The 14,077-nt window shown below is 33.8% G+C and overlaps 1 protein-coding gene across 1 annotated transcript in view; it reads left to right on the forward strand.

Moving 5' to 3' along the window:
- LOC129222300 (uncharacterized) overlaps nt 1-14,077 on the forward strand; it is a 208,246-nt gene that overhangs the window by 191,418 nt on the left and 2,751 nt on the right. Inside the window, exon 2 of the mRNA XM_054856787.1 lies at nt 4,058-4,355. Coding sequence (XP_054712762.1) covers nt 4,080-4,355 — 276 coding nt within the window. The 5' untranslated portion in view covers nt 4,058-4,079. The remainder of the gene's footprint in view (nt 1-4,057; nt 4,356-14,077) is intronic.

The following is a 14,077-nucleotide window of genomic DNA, read 5'->3' on the forward strand; positions in this document are numbered from 1 at the left end:
CAACCATAAAGTATCAATATATAGCATAGTTTGAACACAAAAAATACAGCTTTTACATAAGATATTTAGTCGCGATACGTTATTTCAAATTTTAAGTGATTTTAGCCCAATTCAATTCTTATGCGCAAACTAAAGATCTTACGTAAAAGCTATAAAACATTTTTTGGTTGTTCAATAGGGTGCGTCTTATAATGCACTTTTTGAAAAAATTTTGAATTTCTTATGGGGCAACCCTTTAATTACATCCATTTGATGAAAAAACACCCACTTAAAAGTTTCATAGAATTTGAACAAAATTTAGAGGTTGCTACCAGCGATTAAAATTACTTTCATTGTGAAAAAATAGAGTAAAAATATATTCCCAATTTTCTATTGCAATATTTGACATCAACATGAAATTGGGTTGGTTAAGGTAGCAACATAACCCAAATACTTATTTCCTATACATACAAAAAATAATAAGCATTTCATGGTTGCTATGCTGTGTAATAATGTAAACAAAAATCATGATAAAGTTCCACTACGCCATTCATATCATCGGTTTACAATTTCAGTCTTTTGCATTCACCATAATTGCAATTTTTTCCACTTTGCTTCTAGTAATGTGAAATATACAAGCCTTTTTCCCATTGCTACTTATCATCCAAACTATTTAAAAATATCTCTTCAAAAAAACTTGATGAAAAGACCTTTATGGTGAAAAATCTGAATGTCAGTAATGAAATCCTCTATTTTTTTTCCTTTGGTTTTAGTTCTATAACATCTGCTGTTCAGTGCTTCATTGGAGGAGTGGTTTTTTCGGTTTCTTTAAGGAAGAGACCAATTTGGTCTTGGTTTGGTTGAAAGAGACAGTTTGTCTCTTTAGAAATGACACGTAGATGTCAAATAAAATTACTTGAAGCAACAGTTTCTTTCTTGTAAGTGCAAATGCTATTCAACAACAAAAGGTCAAATCTAGATAAATTTTATTGCAAATTCTTGTTCTTCAGAATCAGTCAAAGTACATTCAGTTACAACAGAGGCTAAAAAAAAAAAAAAAATACTTCCGCTACAGTTGATTCAGATTCTTAATTTTCTTTCTTCGGAACTTTCTTCTTTTCACGCAAGTTCTGTTGCCTTTTTAAATAGGGATTTATTTGTTACCAATTTCACCTTGTCCTCCTAGTTTTCTTTCAGTTAGAAATAATTTCTCGCCTGGAAGTGAAATCTTGCGTAAAGTATCATCAGCAAGAGCAAGGTCAAGCAAATAATCTAATGATGGATTCCAATAATTTTGTTTTTGATTATTGAAATAGAACTCTTTTAATTTTCTTTTTGAGTTCTTAACTGACAACTTGTGTTTCTTTGAGTTGCTAACCAACAGTTAGTTAAGAGTTTGAGAGTTGACTGTAGCTACAGTTAATTAACGTGATTTAATAAAATATGAAATAATTTCAAAGTCAGTAACAATCTAATTTATTACTAATTAAAATTGATGACCAAAAGATAACATAAATAAATATTGTAATAATCGATGCAAAAAAAAAAAAAAAAAAAAAAAAAATTGATTTCGAATTTTGCAGCAATGATGGTAGCAACCTCTAAACTTCATTCAATTTTTATTTTTATGATATGTGAATTTTTTTTTCATCCAAAGGAACAAAATGAGAGGGTGCCTCATGAAAAAATAACATCTTCAAAAATAAGACGCACCCTATTGTTCAAATTACACTATATACTGATAACTTATGGTTGTTGCACTATAAAAACTGAAAAAAAAAGTAGTTCAATTTTTAGCATATTTTACTTTTTCCTCATGCGTGAACTAAAGATGTCAACTGAGGGTTTTTTTTTCTTCTCCAATTGAGGATATCAAACTACAAATTTTGGGAGGTAACGCGATTCCGAAATAAAAAATCGATTTTTCTTCGAACCACCCTAATTTTCGTCCTCAGTAATGTCCTGCATTATAATGCATGAAAGTCCCCTTGGAATCAATTTAACAGTTTTCTTACAATACTTAATCATTGCTGAGATAGTTTTCGCTTTTCATATAGAGTATGTTAACATTACAGATAGTTGCTTGGTTAAACCCAGCAATCTAGCGCAATTTTCATGAAGCAAAATATACTATTCTCAAGGTAATCACTGCTTATTGATGCGACTTATTAAGTTGTACAATCCCACACATTATTTCCATTATTTCAATTGCCACAATACTATATGATGCGTTGTCAACTTCTGCTATTTTGCCTTTTATTTCGGATTTTTATTGAAACAATACTTTCCGGAGAATGATCAAAGCTACGAGTTTCTTTTTACAACTATGCACAACATTTTCTGCAAACAATTACAGTAAAGAAACTTAGTTTAGTTACGTGCACAAAGATGACTATCAGAGCAAGAATTTTTCCTAGAAAATATTCCTGTCAAACAATCGAGCTTTGGAATTCACGTTTTGTATTCTTCTTATCTCTTCATAACCGATTCTTCCACGTCATATTTGAAATATGTGGGTGTTTCTGAGTAGGAAGATATCTCTACCTGTATTTCGACGAAAGCAAATTATTTCCAAATGAATTAATGCTAAACGCTCTTTTGTTGGTCGCGTTACAATAAAAACACAATCTCTTCCATTTCTCTTGCGTAGTACTTGTTTTAGATTAAGTACCTTAAGCAATTTTACAGTAAACAATAAGCGTGCAGCATATACATTAAAACGTTTATCTTAACAAATATTTTACCGATCATCATCGAACAATTTATTAAACAGGTCGGAATTCTATGTATTCATGTTTCAGGAAATTTTCTTCCACTCAAAGTTTCATTGTTTTGGTTGTATGAGTTTAATGGTGAACTCTTCTTTCCAAGGTGGGATCCAGAAAACATTCAAAGAGGTGTGCGATTGATATCAGATAATTCGTTCCCAATCTTCCGCCCCCTAATTTTATAAAAAGATCGTCTCAAATTCTTTTTTTTATTTGTAAAGAGGGCCGGGGATTTCCATTTCTAAAACACTTTTGAGGAGTGTACTGAACCCCATTCCTTATCCAAAGGTTATCAATGGTGTAATATAATTGCTTTTTTTTTTAAACTTAAATTTCAAAAAATTTCTATGGGAGAGCCCCAGAACCACATCTAATATCTGCAACACACCATACAGCCCGGTTATCACAGCTAGAGACTGCAGTTTCGTTCTTATTGGAACTCTTCAGTCTGGCATATTGAAAAACTGAGCCGGAGGCACATGTCTTCTCATTGAAGCTGAGCGTGTTAACAAACTGGTAGATAAAGTAAATGTATCTCACCAGCGACCGTGCGTAGCATGGTGCGGTTCGAATCGTGAATTGAAGGCAAGGCTTGGGTATTTAGCAGCAAGTTACCGCCCCTAAGCCAGGGCTAAGGCAGAATTACATGCAATGCACCAGACAGCCCGGGTAATACAGCTAGAGACTGCAGTTTCGTTTTTATTAGAATTCTTCAGTCTAGCAAGCTTTGCCTTCAATTCACTAGTCGAACCGCACCATGCTGCGGACGCTCGCTAGTGAAATAAATTCACTTTATCTACCAGTTTGTTGACACTCTCAGCTTCAATGAGATGACATCTGCCTCCGACTCGGTTATTCACTATGCTAGACTGATGAGTTCTAATAAGAAAGAAATTGCAGTCTCTAGCTGTGATAACCGGGAAGTCTGGTGTAATGCATGTACTTCTGCTTTAGCCTTGGCTTAGGGGCGGTAACTTACTTCTAAACACATCTTATATCATATAAGATCGTCTAAAATTTAGCTTTTGGGACTTATAAAACTTACTGCACGAAGTTCCGATCCCTATCAGTAAATTATTAAGAGGATGTGCTACAATTACGTTTTCAAGACTACAATTCTGAAAAAGTGTGAACTTGATATAGCATATCATTGTGCTAATTTTAATACACGACCTTGTTGTAAAATGGGAGGGAGGGGGTTTGTGGCATAGACTGCGCCTTTGAACTTTTTCGCGTCTTAAGTAGTGTATTGTTTGTTGCCATGGTTATGATGAGAATTCCCATTATTCAATTGAGTTCTTTCCTTACAGGATACCCATAAATCCTCGCAGCATGTCGTTTCACACGTACGTCATAAGTGCAATGATGCTCATTGTTATGGTCCTCATGCAAGATTCCGGCTGCAATGGATACCAGATGATGGCCGCCTATCCCCTCAATACCCACTCTTTGGACCGGCAGATCTTCCGACGAGGACATCCGAAGGATGACGAAGACAGTGCATCCTTCCCAAAGATAGATTCGGATATTTTCGGATCCAGCCTCGGACAGACTTCCGATCACATTCGGCTTCAGGACGAAAATGACTTCTCTTCTTCGTCTGACGAGGTATGTATATTCATCTTTGTTAGAGAAGGTTCAAAGAATGGTTACTATAGGGTAGTAATGGATCTTTTAAATTTAGGTTATGATATCAATCTTGAATGGCTTGATATGTAAGGGTAGTCTTGAGCAAAGGAGAGTCAGAAGGGACATTTTTTAGTTATTTAAATTTACAAAAATGAAGGATGTAATGAGCAAACTATTCCATGGAGGGCATGACAAGAGATAATTTTTTTAAGCTGCTCAAATTTCAGGCTGCTCTGGAAATTAGACAAAAATACTACCACCTTTGGGTACATGGAACAACTAATCGGAAGAAGCTGTAACGATCAAGAGGGTAGATAGCTTTAAGAGTGACCTTCACTGAGGATCAGCTTAGCTGGGCTCAGAACCTATTCCTGGTCGTTACTTTTGAATTTGTATTTACATGCATGACAGCTTCTTACAGGTCTTGGCTGCCTCAACAGCGCGTACCTTCGAACACCTTCTCCATTTTTTGATTTTTAGCCTTTTAAGTCTGTCTCGATACCATCCAACCATCTTGTTAGTGATGTTCTTCCAGCACGTTATTCCTTCAGGTTTTTGACTATCGCGATCTTAATGGGATTATCTTCTGAGTTTCTCTAAATATGGCATGCCTCTCTTTTAATACACTACTATGGATGACTTGTGTATTTGTGACTTAGGTAAATATGGATTTAACGCGATGAATGTGATTTTTTAAAATTCAAACAAGCTTCAAATAGTGTTAAAAATTAAGAAACTTATTAGATTAATTTTAGCTATTTTGGAATCAGCTGTGCTACAATTTTACTCTTATTTTGTGCGATGTACGTCTAGTATATGTTACTCAATTTGAAATTTTTATAGCAAATAATGGTTCAGATGAACTCCCCATTAACTTAAAATACTCAGCTTCTGTTTTCAATACTTAATATTTCATTCATTTTTAAGTAAAAACTTTATAGATACCCGTTTAAACATGGTAAAATTATTTTAAAGCATGCTTTTATATAGAAGCAAATAATAGTACTAATGTAACTGAAACATAATAATTAAACATTTTAACAATGTAAGAAGTTTACTTCAAGGACTTTTCCCCCTCAAATAATGGAACTACTATTTAAAAAAAATTAAAAAAAAACGAAGGGAAGAAAGAAAAAAAATTACGCTCTGATTACATTAGCTTTTTTAATCACCTTTTTTTAAAATTGTGTTTGTTTTTATAATTATTTTTCTTTCTTTTTTTTTGGATAGCGTTTTATCTTTCAAGTAATTATGATTTGTTAAATATTTTACAGATTTTGCAAACAAAACGCGTAAGAACGTATTCATGAATTAAATATTTCAAAAGTCAAATCAAATAAATTCAAACTTCAAGAATAGACAATCATAACAGATGCTGAAATAAAAAATTCCATTAATTCTCCCCTTGAAGTTTCTTAGCACAATTTGCATTGTACCCCACATCGTGTGCATGTTACTTTTAATCTCCTGACAATGATTTCACATTATATTTTTTTTCTTTTACATATTCTCTAAGTTGTAACTTACAGGATAAATGGTAGAAAGGCTAATATACTGTCTAAACAGTGTTTATTGGGTGAATACATGAAATACACCGCCAGCTCAGTCAATCCAGCCGATGACTGCATTTTCGTGCTTATTAGCATTCATCAGCTCGATATAGGAAGTGACTGAGCTGGAGGTGGAAAACCTCTTAAGGAAGCCAAAAGTGCCAAACAAACTGGTAGCTAATAATAACTTACTGGAAAGTGTTTATTGGAATTTTTTAATCTAATCAGTGTTTTTCTATCCGACCAGCTACACCAGTTTTTTTTTTTTTTTTCAATCTGTTAGGTGCCCAGGAGCATGCACAGAAATTTCAGGCCCATTCATATTATTTGCCCTTACATATATTCCTCATTCAATTAGAATTATTCATGCCACCCCTCCCCTACCCCTTTCCTTTTAGAGTTACATACGGAAAATTTTAAAAATTTGTATAAATCAACGGAATTTTTACAAGTTTGCCGTTTTGGGGAAAACATGTTATGGCAGGTGTTCTCAACCTTTTAGGTTCTGCGGCCCCCTTTAAACATTGATTTGAGCTCATGACCCCCCCCCCCCCCTCTTCTCCCATCAGACCACCTTATATGATCAATACAAGATTACAATCAAAATTTGAAACTGATGCTAGTTGGAATAGTTGAAGCTGGTTAGTTTTTTAAACTACAGTTAATTTTGAAAACAAAATTTAATGTTAAAATACATAACTTTATTTTGAACATTATTTTTCTTACCCATTAAATCAATTGTAACTTCAGGACGGCATTTATGAAATTGGATTATTAAAAAAACTGAAGGGGTTAGAATAAACTCTTTATTAAAATAGGGGGAGCAGGGATAAAAGTTTGTAAACCACTGGGCTATATTTTTAACACGAAATATGATAATGCGTAAGTTTGACAGTTTTAAATCCCAGCTTTACGCTTTTATTCAATGAATTACTGTTTTCATTTCAGTTCAAAATGTTTCACCGATCATCCACGTCCATTGTTCTTTGGCACGAGGGCATCGCTATAAATCGTATAAATCCTTCAATTCCCTTTCAGCGGAGGACCAAAACTGCTGAAATTGCACTCTGAATAAAACATTCAGGATTTTTTAAAGAAAACTATTGATGTAATAAAAGTCGAAATCAGAAACTTTGAGTCAAGAGTTAAGTTCAGATGAAAAGATCCGCTACTTCAAACACTTGGAAATAAATTACTTGGAAAAGCAAAGTCTAGTTTCCTAGATGAAAAACTTAGGTGTGTAGAGACTACAGGAAAAAAAAAATATTTTGCATTAAAATCGGTTTCCCATCATTGATCTAGATCAAAGTGAATGGTAATCCCCCGAAGTTGCTTCTGCATGAAATTGCTTTTATTACGCAGGCAGTCGAAAGTGTATACGCCATGAATATGTTTTCTTTGATCTTCAAAATGCTATTACTACTGTAAACGATTTTCGGATGCAAATGAGGTTTTTATATTAACAGAATTTTAGCCACTAAGAAGTTTGGTAGAATCTAATTTTACATCTGCGAGTTCCATTTTAGTTAGACATATTAATTGTGGCACAAAATACCCTCCTTGCGAAAGTTCCAAACGTGCCAGAAAACTTAAACTCAGATCCTTGTTTTATTGCATGAACTTTACGAAGAACATTAACTTTACTTCTGTATAATACTATTACATTTTGAACACGTCCATTTAATCAATGTTTTTGGTTCAGTAACAAACGTATCTTACGAGAAACAGCCGTTACTGAGCCAAAAATATTATTTATGTACTAGTTGCTTTTGGTGATTCGTATATTCCGCCTATAGAGGGTTGGTGTACAACACTACCTTCGGCGGTGTACCTCCGGGGCTTCGCTCCCTTCTTGCCGCCTGCGGTGATACAATAATTAATGAGCAGTACATTAATTTTCAGAGCGGCATGCTTCTAACGTAACCCACTATCGCTGGAACCATTCCAAGATCTGCGCTCGCCACTAACTTTCCCTCAAAAGAAAGGATAAGGCAGTCATCATTTTAAAAAGTGGGCCTTAGTTCTTGCACTTCTGTTGCGATACAGGCCATGTGCCTGCTTCCGCATTGCTTCGAACAGGTGAAGAGGCTATATGACCTTGAAAAGTCTCGGCTACGGAGCGAAAAAGTCGAAAGGAAAACTAAAATTCCCAATTGCGGAGAAAGAAAAAAGGTTTTGGTTTTTAATCAATATCTCCGTCAATTAAAGTCGTACAACCTAGCCAAACACGTAGCCTGAAAAATTACAAAAATTATGAGTCGATCGATACCTGGTCGATGCTCAGTTTTCTGGCGTTCACCAGGAGTAGCAATGCCGTAGATAGATTCATAGATGGACCACGACTTTAATTTGGAAATCTTCAAAATTTATTTGCATTATAGAGAAATAGTGTACATGTTCGTCATAAAATTCTTCAAATCAAACAAGGATCTAACACGTTTGGAGGTTTTGTAGGATATTTTGTGCAAACAGTTGATACGTCTACTATCGTGGAATTTCCCGCCCGTTAACTTCTACAGTAACCATAACATAGGAAGTATTGTCCGTTTTTCACAAGAAGACACTTGACTTCTCCTTCGTCACGTTGTATCCGATGTTTCTATTTCGTTGTTTTCGACTGAAGGTATTTTCGGATCATAGCATTTTGTTGTAAAAGCAGCAGGTTTTAAAATGTAAAAATAACTTAAATGACAACAGATGAGTGAGACAAATGATGTAAAGGACACTAAGATTTTTTTGCGCATTAAAATGCACGCCCGAGTTAAAGTTGTCTGGGTGCCTCCTTTAGAAGCGCGTGGAATGCTTACCGATTCCCCCCCCCCCCCGCCTAAAATGGAACTCTGTGTTCGAGAGGGCGTGGCGAAGTGCCTTCTCGTGAAAAACGGACAATACCGTTTAACCTAAAACATTAGTTATGAACATCTAAACCAAGTTGAGCTATATATTTAGTTTATTTCCTAGCTTTGAAATTCAAAAAAGGGTTGAATGAGAATACAGAGAAGTGACCTCTGAGTAATCTCGAATCATTCATAGTTTCATTAAATGAGGTGAAATGTGACATATTTAATGAGATTTTGGCATAATTTATTCCTAAGTGTTTAAGGGTAACATGTTAATAAGTATGTCTCAACTTAATCTGGTGGAGTAAAGTGGTCTTACATCAAATAAAAGGCCATATCGTTGAAGTTAATGAAAGAATGGTGGTAAAATCTTGTTTTTGATTTTTAAAAATATTAGGTTTTGAGTTCAAAATTTTAATAGTAGCAATATTTTATTAAGTAAAAAAAGTCGCTTTTTTTGCTAATCAATTTTATTTTTAATCTGAACACCGCTTTTAACTTCTCTGTAACATTTTGTCTATTAGAATTTTCATCAGATTGGTTATGCAGGAAGCTTCCCACACTTCTCAAGGACAAGTCTGCATTAACAGCTAAGCTAGATTCATTTTATAGAGTAACTCAAGTGAGATGGGATCAAGTTATCAGTAGGGGTGGCCGAGAAAAGGAAATTTTCGAAAAGCAACTTCTAATAGCAAAAAAAAAAAAAAAGTTGTGCTTGGTCATCCTAAACATGGGAAAAATAATTTTAAAAAGCAATATTTATATCTTCAGATCGTGCATTGGCTGCAAAGTTTGGGAAAAAAAGGTAAAAAATGGCAAATTTTCAAATATTTTTTATGAAAATCTAAATGCTTAAATTTTTTGCTCTCATAGCATTTAAGTGCTTTATTTTAACACCTTTTTTATACATCTTTGAAAATATTTACATTATTTTACTGCTTTTAGTTACCTAGTTCGCCAATGGCTGCACTATTAATACTATTAACTAATTAATTTTACTTTTTAGTGCAGCCGTTTTTCATCGTGTCTCATTATAATTTTAATACGGTACTACGTTTTATTGGGGGAGGGAGCAAAGTTTGAAGAGTTATAATTGTACTTAACAGACACAAGTTAACCTCCCGTTATACGAAGATCTACACGTACCCATCATTTTGCATTGTTGAACGAAATTAAAATCTATACAGTCAATTTATTAAAAGTGGTTAAGATATTTTTTTTTTAATTTAAAAAAATCTGTCTACATTTACTAGTTGGATTCATATTGGCACTCTTTGCTCCAACTAATAGCTTGACCGAAGCACTATTTAGATGTTAGTAAATGGAAAAGACTTTTTTCTTTTTAACTTAAATACATAGTTTAGAATAATCTTGAATTAAAAGAAATATTGAGCATTAATATTAAATCATGGCACTTTACATACAACGTTAATCTACTGGAAGCCAAAATATTTTTCAATCACATATTGCGTTTTAAGTCTATTGAAAAATCAACAAGCGTGTAAATTAAATTTCAAAAAATTCTCCCTTGCATGACTATTTCCTCTGATGTATTGAAATTAAATTTTACCGTTTTAATTACCTATCTTTACTAACGCCATCCGGAAATAACAATTTTCCGCATTTGTGACGTTTGAAAGTGTTCCAAATTTTCTTATTTCTTTTACACTTTTGGTCGAGAAGAGTTGAGTAAACATTCTTTAATTTGTATGAGCAGGAAATTAAATACATACAAACAAAGAAATCCGACTCATTTTCAATTATCGTAGAAAGTTTTACGCTCTGCTCCTGCTACAATTGAAAAGTAATACATGTTGACATAACTCTTCAAACTGAAATTTGCGTTCCGGGGACTAAAATCACTTCTTCATGGATCAGCTGAGAGTTGGGTTTTTTTTTTTTTTTTAAGTACTTACTATTTGCTTGCTAATATTGAGATTTTTCAGTTTAAGATAAACTTGAAGAATCCTTGTTTTGCAGGATAACTGTTTTCATTAGATGAAACTTTAGGTGGAACTTTCATAGTTTCAAGATATTCTGTTGTCGTTTGAAACAGTATACATAATACCTCTTCGAGAAACTTTTTAAGACAAGTTTTTGAAATTCCTGAAAGTTTCTGAAGATGATGTAACTGTAAAGAATGAGTAATGATTTTTAAACCAAAGTTGTTTATAAAACTTGGTTTCTGCAAGGAAATTGATGAAATAATACCTTTGGAATAGTGGGGAAGAAAAAGAAAAATTTTCATTCTTCCGTTGAATAAACGGTTTCGTGAAAACGTTTCTTTGTACTTCGCGTTTAGTTATTAACCTCTAATGCTCCAAAGGCACTGTGATTGCAAGATTTTGCATCAAACATATAAACAAGTTAGAAAGTACAGTTTGTTGTTTTCATTCTTTCTTTCCTATTGAGCTGTGTAACAGGTTGTAACTAGAGTTTATATAATGTAAACTGAATATTTATAGATGTAATCTGTAAGCTATCAAATATATTTATATAAGATACTAGATACAAGATATTTTAGAAAGTGTGTGATTGATTTTAAAACTGTACAACTTTCAGTTGAATTTGTTAATATCAGGATCTTTTCTTCTTCTTCCTTTTTTTTTTTTCTTTTTTGAGCAATAAAGAATTTTTTTTTTTATCTTACTCCAACTACAGTCTGACGTAGAGGCTTCTATTGTCTTTGTGATTGGTCAATCAGTTACATGACTATTTTAATTCTGTTGAATATGAAATGCATAAACAATCACAACCTTGGATTTCATGTTCAAATTCATCAGAAATTAAACAGTATTTTATAACAAAAAAATTTAAAATTCTGTCAAGAACTTCAAAGATTTCTAAAAAATTTACAATCTTTCGAACTTTAAGATAATGAAATGCGCTACTTTTGCCAGGCCATCATAGCAAGGTTAACTTCCGCCTATAATGTCTTTTCATCCTAAAACTATCCAAAAATATATAGTAACTCAAATAATTTTGCAAAATTTGTCAAAACAAATTCAAATTTATTTTTCCCCAGCAGGTTGAGTAGTTTGTACCTTGAAAATTTAGTGCGATTAGTATAAAATTTTACCAGCAGATGCAAGTAACAGAGAACTTTAGTAGCATTTTTCTCAACAGATAATACTCGGAGAAATACAAAGTGATGAAAGTGACAAAAATGTTCCAAAGTAAAAACTTCATTTGGGTAATCATTGTATTGGAAATACAAATACAAATGTGACGATCAGCAACAGGCTCTGGGCCCAGTTAGGCTGGTCCGAGTCAATTAATTAGTCCTCAATGAAGATCAATGGCCCTCTTAAAGCTATTCTCCCCCTTGCTCATTACCGCCTCTTCCGCTAAGCTGTTCCAAGTGCCCACGACCCTACTAAAGTAGTAGTTTTTCCTGATTTCCAAGTTAGCCTGAGATTTAAATAGCGTAAAACAATGACTCCTCGTCCTGTTTTCCGTGCAAAAATTTAATCCATTAACTTCTTTCATTTTGATAAATTTAAATAACTGAATCATGTCCCCTCTGACTCCCCTTTACTCCAGGCTATACATATTAAGCCTATTTCAATTTGATATCATAATCTAAATCTGAAAGTCCCCTTATTAGTCTAGTTACCCTTCTTTGAACCCTTTCCAATACAGAAATATCTTTCTTCAGATAAGGCGACTAAAACTGAACAGCATACTCCAAATGAGGTCTTACTAAACTCATATATAAAGGCAGAGGGACCTTTTTAGATTTGTTTGAAATAGATCTATTGATAAACCCAAGCAGTTTGTTGACTTTGTTACTTGCAATGCTGCACTGTTCACTAACCTTGAAGACCTGATTTATTAAGATACCCAGATCCATAACATTTTCTGCCTGACTAATGACTGAACTCTGTAAACGATAATTCGTACGCTTATTTCCATGACCTAAGTATATAGCATTAACTGCCATACCCCATTTATCCGCCCACTTAGTAATATGATCTAAATCCTCTTGAAGCTGTTTTACTTGTTCTTCATTTTCGACAATCCCCATAACTTTTACATCATCAGTGAAACAATTCATGCTTCCAGAAATATTATCATTTATATCATTCATAAAGATAATAAACAAAAGAGGCCTTAAAACTCCCTGAGGAACCTCGTTCAAAACATCACTCCATTTAGAATGATTTCCTCTCACAACTACTCTTTACTTCTTACCAGTGAGTTAATTTCTTTACTTCCTACCAGTGAGTTAATTTCTAACCCAAAGTAAAGTTTTTCCTCCTATTCCTATGTCAGCTAGTTTGCTGAAAAGAGCAACATGCGGTACCTTGTCAAAAGCTTTTTGAAAATCAATATAAACAACATCCACACATTTTTTTTGTTTTCTAAAGCTGAGGTAACCTTTGCCGTAGAAAGGCAATAAATTAGTAGCATAGGATTTATCTTTCCTGACCCCACACTGCAAACTAGTCAACAGGCTATTAGTCTCTAAGAAATTCATGATCTTAATTTTGATCAAAGCTTCGAAAATCTTACAAATCACGGAAGTCAGACTTACAGGTCTATAATTCCCAGCATTACCTTTAGAACTCTTCTTGAAAAGTGGCGTTACGTTAGTCAGCTTCCAGTCCTCTGACACTGCCCCCGATTTATAAGAAGAATTGAAAATATTTAAAATAACATCCATTAACTCATCTGCACATTCAACTAAAATTTTTGGATAAATATTATCTGGTTCCGGAGCTTTAGTTGCTTTAATCTTTTTCAAATAAAATAGAACCTCCTCCCTGGAAAATACAAAATCCTCAAGCTGTATAATAGCTTGTGTTTTGTTAGTGTCAACTGTTGAGATACAGTTATCGTGTTAAACACACTGTGTGTGGGGGGGGGGGAGTTATTTAGAACATTTGCAATATCCCTATCGTTTTGGATTAAATTTCCATACTCATCAACCAATGGCTCTATTTGACTGTTTCGAGCTTTCCCAGAATTAGCGTAAGCAAAAAAACTTTTAGAGTTCCCATCAATGTCATCTGCTGCCTCTGCTCTAATTCCCTTTTCTGAATCCATACCAAATACTTAAAATTTGAAACGAAGTAATCACAGCTATGCGAGAGAAAATTAAGAGAATAATTAATAGTTATTAAATGTCTGCGATCAAATGCAACAACACAGCTTATGCTAAAATTTGAAAATGAGCAGGGATTGCTGCGGGATAGATTTTCTTAGGTTACAAGCAGCTATCAACAATCACAGGAGCAAATGTGGAGGCCGTTCAATATTTCATGCATTTTACGGGCTTTGTTACAACAGGTCCGATAAACACAGGGTG

The sequence above is a fragment of the Uloborus diversus genome, chromosome 5, assembly GCF_026930045.1.
Source record: "Uloborus diversus isolate 005 chromosome 5, Udiv.v.3.1, whole genome shotgun sequence".
NCBI lineage: Eukaryota > Metazoa > Arthropoda > Arachnida > Araneae > Uloboridae > Uloborus > Uloborus diversus.